The following is a 20,933-nucleotide window of genomic DNA, read 5'->3' as shown; positions in this document are numbered from 1 at the left end:
TCAACGAAAGAATGTGCAAGTTGAGGCTCAAAGGCCGGTTCTTCAACTTCAGCATCATAAACGTGCATAGCCCTCACTCCGGAAGCACTGATGATGACAAGGACGCATTTTACGCGCAGCTCGAACGCGAGTACGACCGCTGCCCAAGCCACGACGTCAAGATCATCATAGGTGATTTGAACGCTCAGGTTGGCCAGGAGGAGGAGTTCAGACCGACGATTGGAAGGTTCAGCGCCCACCGGCTGACGAACGAGAACGGCCTACGACTGATAGATTTTGCCGCCTCCAAGAACATGGCCATTCGCAGCACCTACTTCCAGCACAGCCTCCCGTATCGATACACCTGGAGATCACCACTGCAGACGGAATCACAAATCGACCACGTTTTGATCGATGGACGGCACTTCTCCGATATTACCGACGTCAGAACCTATCGTGGCGCTAACATCGACTCTGATCACTATCTAGTGATGGTGAAACTGCGCCAAAAACTATCCGTCATCAACAATGTACGGTATCGACGCCCGCCTCGGTATAACCTAGCGCGACTGGCCCAACCGAACGTCGCTGCCGCATACGCGCAGCATCTCGAGGTAGCGTTGCCGGAAGAGAGCGAGCTTGACGAAGCCCCTCTTGAGGACTGCTGGAGCAACATAAAAGCAGCCATCAACAACGCAGCCGAGAGCATCGTCGGGTACGTGGAAAGGAGGACATGTAACGATTGGTTCGACGAAGAGTGCAGGCAGGTTTTGGAGGAGAAGGATGCAGCGCGGGCTGCAATGCTGCAGCAAGGAACGCGACAAAACGTGGAGCGATATAAAAGAAAACGGAAGCAGCAAACCCGCCTATTCCGGGACAAAAAGCGCCGCCTGGAAGAAGCGGAATGTGAAGAAATGGAACAGCTGCATCGTTCTCAAAAAACGCGAAAGTTCTACGAGAAGCTCAACGCATCCCGAAAAGGCTTCGTGCCGCGAGCCGAAATGTGTAGGGATAAGGACGGAAGCATCTTGACGGACGAACGTGAGGTGATTGAAAGGTGGAAGCAGCACTACGATGAACACCTGAATGGCACGGAGAACACAGGCGACGAGGGTCACGACAGCGGAGGAAATGACTATGTCAGCACGGCGGATGAAGGAAACCAACCTGCCCCCACATTGAGGGAAGTTAAGGATGCCATCAGCCAGCTCAAGAATAATAAGGCCGCTGGTAAAGATGGTATTGGAGCTGAACTCATCAAAATGGGCCTGGAGAGGTTGGCCGCCTGTCTGCACCGGCTGATTGTCAGAATCTGGGAAACCGAACAGCTGCCGGAGGAGTGGAAGCAAGGGGTCATATGCCCCATCTACAAGAAGGGCGACAAACTGGAATGTGAAAACTATCGTGCGATCACTATCCTGAATGCCGCCTACAAAGTGCTATCCCAGATTATCTTCCGTCGTCTATCACCAATAACAAATGAGTTTGTGGGAAGTTATCAAGCTGGTTTCATCAACGGCCGCTCGACAACGGACCAAATCTTCACTGTACGGCAAATCCTCCAGAAATGCCGTGAATACCAAGTCCCAACGCATCACTTGTTCATCGATTTCAAAGCGGCTTATGATAGCATCGACCGCGAAGAGCTATGGAAAATCATGGACGAGTACAGCTTTCCCGGGAAGCTCACAAGACTAATAAGAGCAACGATGGACGGTGTGCAGAATAGCGTGAAGATTTCGGGCGAACATTCCAGTTCGTTCGAATCCCGCCGGGGACTTCGACAGGGTGATGGCCTTTCGTGCCTGCTGTTCAACATCGCGCTAGAAGGTGTCATGCGGAGAGCCGGTTTCAATAACCGAGGTACGATTTTCACAAGATCCAGCCAATTTGTTTGCTTCGCGGATGATATGGATGTTGTCGGCAGAACATTTGGAACGGTGACAGACCTCTACACCCGCCTGAAACGTGAAGCAACAAAAGTCGGCCTGGTGGTGAATGCGTCAAAAACAAAGTACATGCTGATGGGCGGAACCGAGCGCGACAGAGCCCGCCTGGGAAGCAGTGTTACGATAGACGGGGATACTTTTGAGGTGGTTGATGAGTTCGTCTACCTCGGATCCTTGTTAACGGCTGATAACAACGTTAGTCGTGAAATACGGAGACGCATCATCAGTGGAAGTCGCGCCTACTATGGGCTCCAGAAGAAGCTGCGGTCGAGAAAGATTCACCCCCGCACCAAATGTACCATGTACAAAACGCTTATAAGACCGGTGGTCCTCTATGGACATGAAGCATGGACCATGCTGGAAGAGGACCTGCACGCACTTGGAGTGTTCGAACGAAGGGTGCTTAGGACGATCTTTGGCGGAGTGCAGGAGAACGGTGTGTGGCGGCGGAGAATGAACCACGAGCTCGCTAGGCTCTACGGCGAACCAAGTATCCAGAAGGTTGCGAAAGCCGGAAGGGTGCGCTGGGCAGGGCATGTTGCAAGACTACCGGACAACAATCCTGCAAAGATGGTGTTCGCGACGAATCCGGTTGGCACAAGAAGGCGAGGAGCACAGCGAGCGAGGTGGCTTGATCAGGTGCAACAAGATCTGGAGAACGTGGGCCAAAATCGAGGTTGGAGAGACACAGCCTTGGACCGAGTAAATTGGCGTAACATCGTTAACGAGGTTTTATCAAATTAATTGATGTAATACCAACTAAATAAATAATAAATGATCAGCGCACAAAATCAAGATTTTCACATCAATTTATTTGCATCTTAGTGATTTGACATATATAATAATAGTGATGAACTAGCCGTAAGCGTTAAACACTTGGAACTACTTCATTAAATATTCTAGGAATTTGGCGAACATATTCCAAATATCTGATCCAAATACCTGATACAATTGAACTTATTGATGGAAAATTTCTAAAAAAAAACTATCAAGAAATTCTGGGAAAAATGAAGGTATGAAAAGAATTTCTGCGTGAGGTATATAAATTCCTGCCAGGAAATCTGGTGATATCTAAAGAAAAAAACCAAAATATTTCAAAAATAAACTCAAAAAATTTCTGGGATAATTCACGGAAGAAACGTGGAAAGTAGACGATGTATGTAAATATCTGACTTTATTCATGAAAAGGCTTTCTAAAGAAAAGGTGCTTTTAGCTAAAAAATTTGAAGCAAAATTCACATTCTCCTTTAACAAACCTCTCGAGGATAAGTGACGTAAACATCATTAAATCGTGATCGTATAATGGATTGTGTGGAAGCGTCTAAAAATATCAAAAAAGACAATCCTTCTTCTCTCTTTCTTGGCATTACGTCCTCAATAAGACAGAACCTGCTTCTCAGTTCAATGATCACTTTCACAGTTATTTACAGAGAGCTTTCTTTGCCAAAGTTGCCATTCTCGCATTCGTATATCGTGTGGCAAGTACGATAATACATATGCCCAGGGAAGTCACTGTGATGTACAAAGCTGATACTTAATTCAGCATCGAAACCACTCATGAAAAAATAGTCATTATCCACAAATCCATCTGATGCTTAGCTCAAATAAAGCTATCGTGTTTCATATTTCATGTTTCATGTTCGCTCATACAAAGTAATGAAGTTAATCAAACACCTAGCAAAGTTCTAGCACTTCACACCAAATCACTGGATTCACTTCATAACTTGAAACGCGTTGTTCTGAATTTGCGACACTTACTAAACCTAGCCCGAGACACACTTAACGGAAAAAGTTTTGATTAGCTAACAACAAACCGACCGGTAAGAGCGCGTGATAGGTACTGCTCGTGCTGACCGTAGCTAATCGCCTTGCGCTTCTATGCTATGCCAAGTAGGTACCTATCGAGCACTTTTTACGATATTGATAAACATATAATAATATGAGTTTTCGCCAGTATCGTTCGTTACGTACTTTCAGTGATGCATATGTATAACAACATTATGGGTGATGAGTCATACACCACTCTCCGCAAGCAATCAATTGGGGATTGATGAATACGTCAACTGGATATTTACTGAGATTCTTCTTGTTCTTCCAAATATTAAGTATGTATCGACTGAAGCAGATCCCGTACTCAGTAAGGTGTTTTTGAGCATTCTTAGCGTAACTGATGTTTCCGTAACTGTTCATGGTTGGACCAGGATTAGAATACGGTTACATTAACAGGATCTTGCAACAGATGCAAACTTTATCGCAAAGCACAAACCTATCCTATTATAAACAATACAGCAAATAAATTCAATCAAGCTTTTAACTTCAACTAAAAAGCGTGATTGAAATAATATTAGGAAGAGCACTTTCGAATGCTGAGTAAATTCAAGGAATGCCAGATTATTGGATTTCATCCGAATTTGATTCTTTTAATATCTCATAACTGCCGAACCTTCAGCGTTCCTATCCATAAACCACTAATAAATAAATTAAAAAGGCATAAAACCAACCTTTTTCCTCAGAGAAAATACAAGTGCAAGGCAAAGGGCATTGGTTCTGGTCACAGCCACCTCTGAATCTGCGGCCTGAATCCACAACATTCCGGATCGCCATAAAACTAATCCTTGACTAATCTAATAATCACTTTTATCGTAGCTACGGCCACGGACAAACAATGTTCAACTATGGGATCCTTTCGAAATCAGGCGTTTTCCACACTGCAGTGTGCAAACTGGGTACCGACACACAGTGGCCGTACTGCATTAAAAAGTTGGCCAACCTTACTCATATCAAATTAATCGAGACATCCGTTTTATTTAATTATTTTGATTGAAATTATTCGGTCGAACGTAAACTTAGTCAAAATCTTATTTAGTAATGGTTTATTGGAAGATCTTTTGAAAAAAATGGGTATATGACCAAAATGCTAATTTTTCAAAATGGAAATCATGGTTTGAGCTTAATAAAGTTACATTTTACCACAGTGCAACAATGAATCGTTTTACGCATTAATTATTGTTTCTTACGTTTTGTGACTTTCATAGAATAATGTATTCTTTAGAATTATCTGATTTCTCAACTGTTGTTGCATAAAAAAGTGGACGTTTTATGTTATCCTATTGTTGAACTTCATACGTTTATTTGTTTATGAATTTAAGTTAGGCAAATATCTAGTATTTCGATGGTTGTTTTAATGAACTTCCTAATAGCAGTTTTTTTGTCTCATTGACTGAAATATTTAGTTCTAGTGAATCGATTATTCTTTTATAATATTAAAAACATAACTTTTAACTTTGCTCATCAAGTAATGCTATTAACGATATGAACATAATGAGTTTTTGAATTTATTATTCTTTCAAAATGCCTTCGTTCTTCATAATGAACTGCTGATCTTCACCTGATATAAGCCTTCGAATAAAGCGCTTGGATATTTTTTTCAATTTCCGGACCTTGAAGCTTACTGATCATTGTAAGATTTTGGAAAGCAGAAATCGATTGCTCTCGTGACTCAATTCAAAAAACTAATAACCATGAATTGATGAGTAAAACTTTGGATTAGCTGTACTGTCTGTAGCACTAGATTGTGAAGTGAAAAGTCGTCGTATTTTATCATTGCGCTTCTTGTATGAAAACGATCAATTACAGCTTGGTGTAGATAGTCATTAAGCTTAATTCAAGCACATCCAACAGAAGCAAGTTAGTGTTTTGGTAAGATACAAGACTTGCACTCCAAAAACTAAAGTTTTAAGACTGGGTCAGGAAAAGAAAAAAATCCTTAGGGTAGCGAATACTGGGAATCTATGACATTGGGTGGAATGACATTTAGTTGAATAGACATTTCGTCGAATGGACATTTGGTCGAGAGTATTTAGTTCCTTTGAGAAGCATATTTCAGTCCAAAGGACATTCAAATATAGATTTTTAAAATTATTTTACCATGGAGCATTTTGTCGTTGATACACAGTTATTGCAATTCTTACGTTTTTGATAGTTCTTGCTATCATTTTTCTCACCAGGCTAGTTTTTCGAGTCGAATGAATTGCGGCAAGCTGATCTCAAATAGCAGCAAGTCAACTTTTGTCACCTCAGTCAACTCGTATCCCCTCACCCGATACACAGGATAATTCATTAGATTGTTTTTTTTTTTTTTCGTTTTAATTATTTATAAACTTGTAATCATTCAAAAGCTTCGACATAGTCATCGTATTCGCCCTACCTAAACTATAGCTAGAAGTTACGATAAACTGATACAACATAAGTTGATAAACGTATCATATAGGCATAACTCTTGATGCACTTCGTTATAAGCGTTTCGTACATGATCTAAAGTGATCCCTGTATTTTACAGATAAAAGTGCATTTTATGCAGACAAATAGAGGTGAAATATAACCAAATATATCTTCTCCTCATGTTCCAAGTCTGGTCAATGCAGTCCAAGGTCATACGTTTTAAGATCTGAAAATCAGAAAATTATTCAAGCACTCACAATCAGTATCATTTGATAGAGATCGGCAGTTACATACAGAGATGGATGAAATTTTGAAAGAATAATGAATTCAGATAACAAAATAATCGAAAGGCATAAATGATAATATTTTGAAAGTATAATAAATTCACCAAAGAAAATCAACAGCGATAAACTTGGAAAAACTGTTTTTTGATTATTTGAAACAATTACATTTGAAGTTCCACTAAATTGTTTGAAATGCCAGTCTTCACAATCAACACCGACTGAATAATAAGATAATTGACAAGAATAATTTAGCCTACATATACTGTACCGCATATATTAACCTCGTTGAACACATAGCTAATAAATAATTATCATTTAGATAGATTCGTTATTGACTTCTGATGAAAAGTAGGCTTGGAAAGAAGTCCGATGTTTACCCATTGTGCTAAACGATTTTTAAACCAATATTAATAAAATAGTCTTTCCACCAAATGTCCGTTTGAACAAACGTCATTGAAACAAATATCATTTGACGAAACGTTCTAAAGCTATTCGACCTAATGTCCATTCAACTTAAATGACATTCGACCAAACGTCATTCGAACAAATATCTTTCAACCAAATGTCTTTCGACGAAATGTCCTAAAGCCGAATACTGGTACACCATCCACATTTTCAGACTTGATCAAATGTCATACTATTGCAATCAAACGTTTTCGTTTGTACATTCCATACCGATAAAAAAACAAGGTGTGCGGGTGTGACGCGTCAGTTGTTTTTGATCCGTTGAATCTGTTGCATTAGGGCGGTTCAAAATTTAAAAATGTTTGAGAATCCAATCTCCCATATGTTCCTTACCATCCTAGCCATAAAAATAGTGTTCTGTGAAATTTTCAGCTTTCTAGGTGGTGATTTAAAGGTGGCCCAAGGACAATGTTGGTTTATATGGAAATTACTATGAAGAAATTTTGAGATATGTTCCAAACACGCTAGTACTGTAATGTAAGTACAAATTTGTTATCCCATAGTAAAAACTCATTCTTCAAACCATAATAAAGAAATTTGCTGAAGAGAGAAATTCAATCCAACGGATAGCAGAAGAGATATGCATGAGTTTGTTTGCTATTATTTAGCTTAATATGGGATTATAGCCCTGCAAACATGTACAAAAATCTTAAACAAAATTAGCTCAAAAAGATTTTGTTTCTTCAGCAATATCCTTCATTAGGGTCTGAAGAATGAGTTTTTAATATAGGATGATAAGTTTCTACTTACATTACAGTACTAGCGTGTTTGGAACATTTCTCAAAATTTCTCCATAGTAATTTCCATATAAACCAACGGAATCCGGATCAATTGTATCTGGTTCGCGTTTTTCGAAAGAAAAAAACGAGAACAAAGTGTGCGGGTAAAAAAAAAAGAATCGACGCGTCAGTAGTTTTTGGTCCGATGAATCTGTTGCATGCTCCTTTGTGGGCGAGCGACGGAATTCGGATTGTAACCGCGCTATCGGTATCGATCATCCGTGTTCACGTATTCATTTAAAATTATATCTTTATCGTTTACCAAAACGAATCCTTTCCCATATCTAAACTCCCAGTGTTTTCTTGTGGAAGTGCAGAGGATTCCTCGGCCTCCATAACGCAAGTAACACGTCAACATTGCAAGTAACACGTCAACAACTCCCATTTCCAAATTGACATTCGGACGCAGCCGGCGCCGGTATTGTTTGTTATAATAATGAGAGCACCAGTACTTACACATTGAAGATGCTACTGATCCTGAGTAGCATCTGTTGGTTCCCTGTGTAAGTACAGCTGTTCTTGTAATAACGGAGTAGCAACTGCGGGCGGTCAATCATGCTAATTCCAACCCGATAAATAGTTAGATCGAAAATGATCAAATAAAGAAATTGTGTTTATATTCTGCAAATCGGGGTTGATCAATATGCTTCCAGCATATCTGGTTAATATTTTTTTATCTTCATTAACAGACCAACGGCTTCGCTTCCCTGTCGAAGAAAGCTGTCACAATAACCTTGCGTTTGTAAATGATTTTCTTGGGGATGGGACTCAATCCCAGGTCCTCGGGCGTGCGATGCATAAATATGTATTACTCACTACACCTGGTTCGTCCATCAGATATTGTCAAATATAGTCAAAATATTGCTAACCGCTTATCGATTGTTGGCCAACTAGCTATCACTTTTTTAATTATTCAATCCCTCTGCGCATAAACTGCAAAATGCTACTCTTGATGATGATTGAAATAAACTCAAGCCTTTTTCCATACTAAGGTAGGTGTATCCTTTTAGGACACATATAGCCAAAAATCGTCTATTATCCATTGAATAGCATTAAAATGATACGGAATCATTCTTACAAACCTCAAAATTTGCTCATAAAATAAGACATATAGAAAAATCATCTTCCTTGAAATTTTTGCTCTTGTGAACCTATTTCCGCCATTCCTGAATTAGCCATCCTCCTTAGGAAATCAACATAGGTAGTGAATTCAGAAGCCAAAATTACAAACATGGCGAATACTGGTGCAAGTGGTCCAGTATTCGCCACCTCAATATTCAATACAAAAACAAAGTTTCTGACCAGTTCTTCTATTTTTCCTGCTAATTATGGATTGAAATTTTTCGTTTAACATATTGACAGGAAGGTCTTTGAATTTATTTATTAAAAATCCTTAGGGTGGCCAATACTGGTACACCTTCCTTATTTTTAGATTTAACCATATGTCCTTTCGATGACATGTCGGTTCGACCAAATGTCATACTATTGCAATGAAACTTTTTCGGCCAATTGTCATAAATTCGACCAAAACGTCATTCGACTAAATATCTTTCAACCAAATGTCATAGATTCGATGGCCTAATGCGCTATGTAAAAAAAAAATAATTTTCATATCGTGACACAGAAATACGCAAAAAAAAACTACACATCGAACACCATATAAAATTTGTTGAAAAATGAAGAGTAGATGATCAGTTTATAACAGTGAATCAATTGTCAACCAACACGCAGCAACAAAGACATTGTCCTCTCTTATTCTTGTTGCAACAATTATATTCCGCAACAACAGTTGATCATTAATTGACCAGAAGACGACAATGATCGCTCATCGCGTGCGCAGCGATTTTCTGGGCTTTGCATTGTAATTTTCGAGAACTTTCTTCGTGTTGGTAAACATTACCACATTATCGAACAGTATCCATAAGACAAATTCGATTTTGTGTTTAAAATAATGATTAATCACGACTTGAGAAGGTTGCAACCAGGCCAGACAATCGTCAAATGGAAAAAAGTCGGCGACGAAACTAAAATAAGCTTCGTCATCGTCACTCAACCAGCATCGGATGACGATTTGCCACAGAGATCCGATCACATAGGCTCGGCGTCATGTCATGACGAACAAATACGATTCCTTCGTTACGGGCGAATCTTCGTTCGGGAGCACTGAGCCGACTGAAAATATGAATCGTGTCTTCGGCAGATTAAGAGCATTTTTTCTGAATAAAATAAAAAAACAACAAATCAACAAAACACGTCTAGATTCGAAACAACGATCTCTGAATCGTCAACTCCACGCGCTTACCAACAGAGTAATTGTAGAATCATGAGGAGAGCAGGTTAATTTGCCAATACAAGCAATTATGTGATGGCATTCGTTTGTTGGTGCGAAGCAAGCGAATATACAGTAAACGCCTTGCGTTTTTCTTTGATCGCAGTATGCAGTTGAAAATAAATGTCAGTTCAAATGGAGCTCACTGTAGCTAATTTCTTGCGCAGAAATTTTTACTTTTCTTGAGCTGAACAGCATACTTAGCTTAAGGGTCGTGCATTCTTTCGTCGATGACGTGACGACGACCTGCCTGAGTTATTACACTGGATGACGATGCCTTTTTTATTTCGTCACAGCACGGTGACGAATCTGACGATTGTAAAGTAGGCCAAAATCGTATGAATGGGTCGATTGGTGCTTTTCTGCTACAGAAACAACAGTTATGGAAGAACAATATCCGTAAAATCTAAATATTTTGAGAAAGTAAATTTTAGTTACGACTCTACAGTTCACATGATGTGCAAAATCGTGACATACACCAATCAATCTTAAACCTTGGGAACCGGCAGCTGGATTTTTTACCACAAAAATAATATTCAAATCGCGATAACTTTTTTGTTTCTCAATATTTTAGCACCATTTTTTCACAAGTTCTCAAAAAAATATTCTAGATTGAGAATTTAAGCCAATATTAATCATTGGTGATCTGGTTTTGAAGAAATTCCAATATTCATTGATGGACCGACATTCTCCATATAAAATGTCTTAGGCGGCTATTTTGTTTTTAGCTAATTTATCAGAAAAATAAAATGTGGACTATACTATACCAGGTAACAAGAAGTAACTCTGAAAAAAATCATATAAATCGGTTAAGTATTCTTGGAGATGTCGGAAAATTATGAAATGATGTTTTATGAAGATTTCTGGATCTTAATTTCGCCAGCGTGGTACAAGAAACCTAAATGCTCATTATTCAAAGACGGCTGCATCAAATTGCTTAATTTTGTCACAACATACTCCTATTAATGTATTGTTCCAATGAATGAATATCCGGAAATGATAAATTTCGGTAGCCTGAGAAATTGACGTGGGTTATGGTTACGCGTCGATCCCGCAAGGAGTTTTGGAATAGCTCAGGATTTAGATGACCAATGATCAATATCAACACAGATTCTAAAACTAGAAGACTTTTTTGTGAACTTGTGAAAAAATGTTGCCAAAATATCAAGAAACAAAAAAGTTAGCACGATTTGAATATTGTTTTTGCGGTAAAAACTGAAGCTGCTAGTATTGGGGTTAAGGAAGCAAAACCAATATCAGTGGAAGAGTTTGCTAACTTCATTATTTTTATTATTTTGCCAGATTTGGGCCACTGTGCGACCGCCCACCAAACCACACATACATAAAACACAAACAAACAGGATGTTTCAGGCCACTTGGGCTCGGTTTTATCACTTTTATCTATAGGGAGCATCAAGGAGAGTGGGAGACATGTAGAATTGATGTTATCCGCATAGGACGCCGATAGTCATAATGTTGGAACGAATGTGTTTGCGAAAGGATGACGCGCGAAGAACGAACCTATAGCGTTCCAGGTTAGCAATAAAAACTGACAAAACGACCGGGTGGAAATGTTGCTGGGAAGTGATTTTGTTGTGTGAAGTAGAGAACAAAACAGGCTCCATAAGCAATCGGAGTGTATGGAGTATGCCTCTGTTTAAATTTTTAGGCAAAACGTTACCATGAACAATTCTTGAAAGAATGTAGTGAGAACATCAAAAACTAATAATGAAACTCTTGAAAACAATCCAATAGAAACGTTAGGAAAAAATCCTGAAATAATTTATGTGGATATTTTTCCTGAGAGAAATTTGTAGTGGAATCTTTGCAAGAAACGAAACAACGCTAATAAGAGAAATTTCTGGGTACTTGACAAAAATCCAGAAAAAAACAGGAAACTCTTCGGGGCACTACAGAATATTTCCAATCTATCATAATTATTTACGATCCTTGAAGGACTCGTAGATGTCACCCGTCAACTCCCATAGTAATCCAGTCACATATAGGGATTAGTCGATCCAAGTAAATACTCGATACTATTGATTCGATACCAATGAAGATTTTTGTAAAACCTGGCGCAATGTTAACAAAAAGAAGTTAGAAAATTCTGTGTCAATCGCGGAAATTCATTGGGAATTTTGATTTGAAAGTACTTTTATTTACTCTTTAATGAATGTTCGAATCCTCTGAGCAGAATCTCAAATAGAGAAACTTTAAAGTAGATGGAGTACCGTGTACCTTTTAATTCCGCTCCTAAATGCTTATCTTTGACAGATACGCGTATTTCGACTACCACTTGCAGTCTTCTTCAGTGTCAGTTACTCGTATCCACTGAAGAAATCGTCGCATCTCTCTACCTTAAATACTAACACCAGATAAGTACCTACACAATCAAACTACCTAGGAAAAAAAAAAAAAAAATCGACAGGAGTATACCTGTCATGTCTTGGTCAGAATTGAAAAAGGGGGGGGATAATAATAATCATACAAATCCTTAACTATCTACCTATGTATTCAAGCTCGTTTATATTTCTTAGGTACAAACTTAAACAGCCTTGATTGTCCGTTTCCTTGATCCCTATTAAGAAGTAATGAAGGCTTTTGTTTGTAAATTTCTAAACTTTCAGCGACGTCTAGTTTCCAAGATGAAGATACGCTTCGTACGATGTCTATGTTATCGCTTGTCATTTGATGTCCATCCTGGAAAACATGTTCAGCCACTTTTGATTTAAAATCATACGCTAATCCCTTTTCTAATTCCTTGTCCGCTTTTTTTACCTCAGCAATATGTTCTTTGAATCTTATTTCTAGTGTTCGTTTTGTTTGTCCTATATAGATTTTATTACAATGGGGGCATGAAATTTTATATACTCCTGCTCTATTCAGTTTATTAATTTTATCCTTTGTTGATCCTAATCTAGATTTAAGCTGACTACTCCTACTGCTGAAAACCAAATCTACTCCATATTTTCGAAATTTCTTAGCCAAAGGCTGTGTAATCTTGGTATCAAAATTCACCGCTACTCTTTTTAAAAAAATCTATAACAGTCCATTCCATGACAAAATGGTTATCGTTCAATGTTTTCTTGTTACAAAGCACTCATAAAATAGGGCGCTAAATGTGAATACTGTGTTAAAACTTAAATTTTATGTAATCGAAACTATTTTTCAATTCTTGCATATGTAACGATGCTATACAATATTTGTATGATTTTCATTGAAAATTGTAATAATGAAGTTGACTACTAAATTAAGGCACTACTATAAAAAAAGATTTGAATACAACATTCGGAAATCCAAATGCATGCAAACATCTAAAACTACTGATGCTCATCTATTGGTGACTTAAAAATCTATAGGAAATTAAAACAATACCGGTGATGACGGAACTGCTTTCTGGTAATTCCAAAAGCAAAAACCTAAAGCGGGTACACAAAAAAATAAAACATGTCACAAATTTATCGAAATATATGGGAAAAATAAAAAGCAAGAAATGGTAAAATAGCTGCCGTCTGCTTTTCATTGAATCACACAAAAGCGAGTTGAATGTATGTTTTCTGTCTAGGTGAGATGAAATGTAAGGATTTGTGTGATGATAGAAACCGAATATTCAACTAAAACTATATGAAAAAAAAAAACAAAAAAAACGTAAGAATTGTTCACGATACTGTGACACTGATCTGTTACAAAACCAAATCCGTTTCATTACAATTACCTAGGAAAATGTCGTCATCATCGATATTTTGCTGATTGGCGAGCGTGGCGATAGCTGCCATAGTTCTACAAAACTCAATTAATGAGGGTGGCGGTAGCAGCACCACGCTCAATGGAGATCGGACCAAAATGTCACCCGACAACATTCAAAAGTGAGCGGGTCACGGCGCTTACCTGCAACGAGAGGGATAATAAGAATGAGTGATTAGATTGGAGTGATGCAAAGGGAAATTCAATTACATTAAGTATTCGGTTTGTTTTATATACGTAAATTTGGTTTTGTTTCAATACTAGTTCGAACGGTTGTAATCAGATTTATTTTGAAAAAAAACACCACCATCAACCTTGTATTCTTCAACTATTCCTCAAATATAGCGAAACTCCCACCCAACAAGATCCGTTTTCCATCAACATTGAAAACCTCAGCGCTTAGAAGCTGAAACTTTTGTTTTTCAAGACATAGTCTATAGAGGTAAGATTCTATCTCGAGAAACAGCGACTAAATATACATACATGCATACATCTGTAAGGAATCTGAACCTTTCAACTTAGCCACAGTAGTTGCTCTATAATGTATTAACTATTTACATTTTTTCGATGAGCGCCTTCTTCAAAGTTTTCTGCTATCGTCTTGGAGTGATGGTAAAAGAAGCATCTATTCTATCCAAACACGAGAGAGATTTCAGCGGAATGAGAAAAGGCACTCTACAGTTTTCACCTTCAACTTTCCTGGTCGACTGCATTAACTTGAAAACAAAATCGAAAAAAAAACGAGAACTTTTTACTTATTCTTTTATCCACGATAATCTCTGTGTGATGGAAACGTTACACTCTTAGTGAAGATCTCTCAAATTCATTTCTAAAGCGATATCGATAAATTGTGGTAAACATTTTAGGCGTGATGTATTTTAAGGTGAATATCTTCTTCTTTCTGGCAGTACGTCCCCACTGGGACAGAGCCTGCTTCTCAGCTTAGTGTTCTTATGAGCACTTCCACAGTTATTAACTGAGAGCTTACTGTGCCAATGACCATTTTTGCATGCGTATATCGTGTGGCAGGTACGAATATACTCTATGCCCTGGGAAGTCGAGAAAATTTCCAACCCGAACAGATCCTCGACCGGTGGGATTCGAACCCACGACCCTCAGCTTGGTCTTGCTGAATAGCTGCGCGTTTACCGCTACGGCTCTCTGGGTGAATATATATATATGCACATATTTCTCTCGAACTAGTTAGGAATTCTTCGAACAATAGAGATACAACATCTGGCAAAGTTATTTATTTTAACAAGATGAAAGTTTACTGTAAGACTTTGAGATAAATAGTTTATATAGGTTTCCATAAAAACATTTACCCAAATCATAAGAAAGCATCTGAAAAATATATGTTGAAATCAAAGATATAACTAAGGAGCTGTGATAATTTCGTTCAAATATGTTCATAAAAACAAAATAAAGCACATAGATACATAACGGTTAAAGCGCAGCTATTCAGCATGACCATACTGAGGGTTGTCGAGTCGAATCCCTCCGGTTGAGGATCTTTTCGAGTAGGAAACTTTTTCGACTTCCCAGGACGGAGTACCTTCGTGCACTCGATAGTGTTCTGATAGGTTTTTCTTGTACATCGTTCCATAGTAAACACTTCTATTAAGATATTCCTGGAATATGAGGGCAAGGTCTTGTATAGTTGAATTGATGCAGTATGTAATAGTTAGATTTTTTAAGAAAAATAAAAAAACAGTGAAAACACAAGGTACACATTGAATACAATATGCTGCATCGTAATATTTTATACAGATACACTGTCCGAAAGCTTATTCAAAAAGCTATCTTAGAAAAACAAAATGAAATAAAAATTCACACCTTAGGTCGTAAAATGCGGGGAGTGCACTGAAAAATAATATATTTGATTTATTAGCAAAACTTTACATACCCAATACTTTTTTTGCCCTTCACAGTTAAAAATAATTAAGATTACACGTCATGTAAACTTCATTTATGTGATGTAAACATGACGTCATGTAAATTTAAATCTGAAATCATGTAAAAATCTGTTATATGTCATGTAATCACAGAGGATCCTGCTGGATTACATGACATATAATTGAAGTTAACATAACATATCATGTAAATGTCCATGATACTACACGCTCCAATTATGTGCATTATATGTCTCAGAAATTTACACGTTTCGTTCGAACTATATAAGTTGTCCCAGGCTAAAAGTTTACATACTTTGAGATGTAAACTAAAGGACAAATTTAAATATTAAATTGATAGCAATATAATGGAAATTGTGTCAACTATCTCTAAAATTGTCACCGGTTTTGAATATAAACCTGATTTTTGTAATAGCTTGCAACATCTATTGCGCTAAATGAATGAAGCGTGCGAGAAACAACCAAATTATGAGCATTGATATTGAAATTGTTTGTAAGATTTGCTTCAAAAGGATACTTGTAGCACTGGCTTTCATATCGTCAAGGTTATCGACTGAAAAACCACGGGGCAGTCTTAGTTGAGCTGTCACGTCCTGTCCTAGCGTTGATGAAGCTACTTAGCTATGCAACGCTTCCTGAGGTTTTCAAGCAAAGATACCTGGGCACATCCTCGTGTTAAATGATGTTGATCGGTATCTATCAGGATAAATGTACGTGCTATTTTGGCTACTGTTAATACGGGGAAAGTAGCGGAAAATCGTTTGAACCACTGAGTGGAAATGCCTGGCACCTCTTCCTGGTCGCCTGAGAGAAAAAGCGGCCAAAGAAGAAGGATGTCACGCAACGTGGCAAGTGTCTTAAGTTGTCTCCCACGATGCGGCAAATGCGCGCACCAAACCGTAACGTGTGCCTTGATGGACGAGAACGGGGAGCCGAAATGCGCCAACTGTGGAGCACAACACGTCGGCAGCCACCGAAGCTGCCCAAAGCGGGTCGAGAGGGCTTCCACGAAGAAACAGCGTGGGCGGGAAAGACGTCCCCCTCTTCCCCCACTCACCGAGGAAAATTTCTCGCCTCTTCGGTACCATGTACCGAACTTACCGCCGCTACAACCAAACCATCACCAGCAAGCTCTCCAGTCGGCATCCGCCGGCCAGAAGCCATCCGTTCAGCAACGCTTCGCGGCAGCCGCCGCAGCCCCATCCGTGCCAACAAGTTGTTGGCAACAACCCCACCTCCAGGCTGTTCCAACCGGGAACATTCCCCAACCGTCGACCCGTTGGACGATGGCTCCTCCTACCCCCGGAGGTAGTCACCGTCACCGACATCTCATCGTAGGCTTATTCGAGCGGCTGGTAGTATGCGCTCTAAACGAGAGCTGCCGAACTTCCAGCTGCAAATCATCGAGGCTGTTGGTGTTCTGGTGGAAAGCTCCATCGGCCCAATCAAAATCATCGCGGCGTACTACCCGAAGCAAGTTACCATCAACGACGGAACATCGGTGGCCCTAAAACAAGACCTCAAGAGACAAGAGCTGATTCGGCGACAGGGGCAGTTCATCCTGGCAGGTGCCTTGAACGTAAGACACGAGACATGGGGAAACACCCGGCGGAACAGAAATGGCCTCATCCTACAACAGGATCTGGAGGAAGGCCACTACACACCATGCTGTGCCCGGATTCACCCACCCGTCTAAGCCGGTCAGGGGCCCACTCAACCATCGATGTATTCCTGATCAATATGGACGGCAACATCTCCCAGCCGGTCGTTCATCAAGATCTCCGCTCGAACCACTACCCGGTGGTGGCTGAAATTGGTTCCCTGGTCAACTGACATCGAGTCACCCGGCGTAACTACCACCGTGTCCACAGGGGTCGATTCCAGCGGTGTGTCGCCGCCAGCATCGGATACGAGGCTCCCTTGAAGTCCAGTGAAGACGCCGATCGGCAGCTGCAGAGCATCGAAGAGGCCATCTCCGTGGCCCGAGAGCAGCACATACTAGCGTTGGGCGATTTTGAATCGATTTTCCGAAAATCGATGTTTTCGTTTCGATTAATCGATTTTTTGAATCGATGTTTGGGGTATCTGAAATCGGGTGAATCGATTTTCTCCATTCGATTTTTTGATTCGATTTATTTTGTTGAACTTGATGAATGTTTCTCAATGAACTGATGAAAATGAATCCCTATTTTGATCTATCTTGAAGTAGTAAAACTATTCAATTGAAATTCAAAACTGATTCAATTTATGGATGTTTGAATCAAATAAAAATGCATTTAGTATCATTTCAAACTAAAAAAATCAATTCGAGTTCGATTCGAATCGATTCAAAAACATCGATTCAAAGGATTCGATTAAATCGGTGAATCGATTCGGCAGTTCAAATGTGAATCGATTCAGTAACATCGATGTTATAGACGAATTCGCCCAACGCTAGCACATACCAATATCTGGTCAGGTGAGCAACACGTTTTTATCGATCGAGTAACCAAATATCTCATTCGTTTGCGCAACACTAATAAACTTAGGCAGTACCGACGCACTGGTTTGTCTACGTTGAAAAGCGAAGTTAATAGCATATCAAAAATTATCAAGGCCAGAATGGTGAACCTTAGGAAAGAAGATTTTTACAACAAGAGCCACGTTCTCCCAGTTTGTGCTAGGCCATTCTGGGAGATAACTAAAATTTTAAAACTACACCCAGACCAATTCCACCGTTAATCCCACTAGACAACACTGACTCTAAGGATCGCCTGATAACTCCTGCGGAGAAGGCTGCTGAGATAGGTCGGCATTTCGTCAGCTCACTCAATCTAGGGCTAAACATTCCTAGTCCACACGAAGCTGCTGTCTCCGAACACGCTAACCTACACCGATCTCCGATCGACTTCTCGGAGGAGTTGGAGATCACTGCTGATGAATTGCTGGTCTATGTCAAAACATCCAAAAAACTGAAGGCCCCAGGCTTCAACAACATCCTGAACTTGGAGCTCAAGCAATTGAGTCTCCAGTTCTATCAACATCTTTCACTGATTCTCCATCAGGGCCTCCGACTTAGCTACTTGCCCTGGTTGTGAAAGTCAGTAAAAGTCATCCCCATCAGGAAACCTGGGAAGGATCCTTCTTCCTCCAAAAGCTATCGCCCCATCAGCTTTCTTTCAAGGCTAGCGCGTTTTTTTCTAACAATATATGTTATAATTTTAGATGGTAAGTAGTTAAAATAACAAAAATTATAACACAATTTGCTCTACACTAAACAAAATTGGAACAAAATATGTTATACAGTCAACTCTCCCTTACTCGATATTCCGTATCACGACATTAAGTAAGAGAACCATAGTAAAAGTTGGTTTCATGGCTATCTTGATGGTCCCTTGAATCGCAGTTGCACTGGCTTTGTGTTCTGTAACTCGATACCTCCCTAACTCGATGGTCCCTTCAATATCGAATTATGGGGAGTTGACTTTAATTTAAACAAAAATGTTACTCATTATTTTCCAAAACTAAATTATAACAAAATTTGTTATAAGCAATTGCTCTCAATATTTTATAACAAATTGTGTTACAATCATGTTTAAAATAGAAACAAATTTAAAACAGTATTTGTTATTGTAGTGAAGGCGTCTGTTCTAACCCCTACACCAGGTCCGTCCCCAATCATAGGTTCCCTAGGAGACACCCGGTGCTCCCAAAAGTGGCCAATTCAAATAAATTCTCATTTTGAGTCTACAGTTACTTTATTTACGACAAGGCATGAAGAAAGAGCCGTCGCATGATATGTTTTGGTGTAAGAACAGAAATGTCCCCAATGACAGGTTCCTCCGGGAAATTCCGGTGGTCCTAAAAGTGGCCACTGTAGTCAATTATCCATTTTAGGTCTACATTAGCCCTATTTAGCACGAGACATGAAAAATGAACCGTCGCACGATATGTATTGGAGTTCAATTTCAATTGTCCCTAATTACAGGTTCCCTCGGGGACATCCGGTGGTCCCGGAAGTAGTCACTGTAGTCAACTATCCGTTTTGAGTCTACAGTTGCCCTATTTACGACAAGACATGAAGAATGAGCCGTCGCATAATATGCTTTGGTGTCGAAATCGAAATGTCCCCTATGCAAGGTTCCCTCGGGGCACTTGGCGGCGCCATGGATGGCCAAATCTGTAAAAGACTCTTTCTCAATTTATAATAGGGTATTTTATGATACGCTAGGGAGAAAACAATATTGCGCGACATATTTTGAGTGAATAAATTGTTTGATCCCAATTCGGATCCACTACCGGCACCGATTCCGGGGAAATGGCCATATCTTGGTTGTTTCTGGATCGATCTTAATACTTGGCGCACCAATCGCTTCAGAATTTGATCTTCTATCTTCATGTGTAGTAAAATTTTGAATTTTTAGCCGAGACCTTTGCTAAAAACATGTCATAATTTTACTGCATAAGACATGCTTCCGGAAATCCGGATTATCACCGGTATCCGGTGGTCATAGTTCATCTCCGTGGATGCACCTCAAAACTAGATTAGTTGACCCGTCCATTACTTCTTAAAGAATTGAAATCGGTCAATTTTTGTCAAAGTTACAGCATTCCAAAGTTGGCCCAATTTTTGCCTGTCCCAGTTATTTTGACAACCCCCTGTATATCAAATATTCCATCATTTACGATACTTTAAAAATGGGGAGGGTGCAAAAAAAGGGGGGAGGGTGCAAAAAAAGGGGGGAGGGCTTCCTGCAAATCTTATTACAACTCTTCATATTGGACTTAACGTTTAAAACATTATATGGTTCATGAATTCCGCTGTCCTGAATATAAAACACTGTGTCGGTTTATTGATCAGAATAGATTTTTAAATAAAAAATGCAAAAAGTTCAAGTATATTTTAAAAATGACCTGGGGCAGACACGAACATTCTAAAAACGCCATTATTTTTGTTTATTTTTATACTGTCAAGCCCGGGTTGTCCGGTCTCTGTGCATTCAGATCGACTTTTTTTGTCGAACAGTGTTATTCATCTTATTGGCTTTAAATCCCCACTGATATAGAGCTGGCGTTTCAGCCTCAGAACTTTCTTTGACAAAGTCACCATTTTCGTGTGGCATGTACAATGGATCTCGATACCCGAGTAAAGTTGAATATCAAAATGATAATGATAATCTATTACCTGGTTATCATCATTTGATAACTGATTTTGTTATCATCATTCGGCCGGTTACCACAATTATTATAACTGATTTTGTTTTAATTATGTTACGATTTCCTCCATCAAC

At 39.3% G+C, this 20,933-nt stretch overlaps 1 protein-coding gene across 7 annotated transcripts in view; it reads right to left on the bottom strand.

The window, feature by feature from the left end:
• The window catches only part of LOC5565217 (protein Fe65 homolog), a 300,368-nt gene that overhangs the window by 51,351 nt on the left and 228,084 nt on the right, over window positions 1–20,933 (bottom strand). For 6 of the 7 annotated variants that reach the window (XM_021851272.1, XM_021851270.1, XM_021851271.1 and 3 more), the window contains one exon: window positions 13,722–13,894. The exons of the other annotated variant lie outside the window; for it this stretch is intronic. In XM_021851272.1, the coding sequence (XP_021706964.1) occupies window positions 13,722–13,866 (145 nt within the window). In that variant the 5' untranslated portion in view covers window positions 13,867–13,894. The remainder of the gene's footprint in view (window positions 1–13,721; window positions 13,895–20,933) is intronic. 7 annotated transcript variants of the gene reach the window in all.

Source organism: Aedes aegypti, chromosome 3 (assembly GCF_002204515.2).
Source record: "Aedes aegypti strain LVP_AGWG chromosome 3, AaegL5.0 Primary Assembly, whole genome shotgun sequence".
Classification (NCBI taxonomy): Eukaryota; Metazoa; Arthropoda; class Insecta; order Diptera; family Culicidae; genus Aedes; species Aedes aegypti.
The sequence above is the reverse complement of the archived record's forward strand: the minus strand, read 5'-3'. Positions and strand labels throughout refer to the sequence as shown.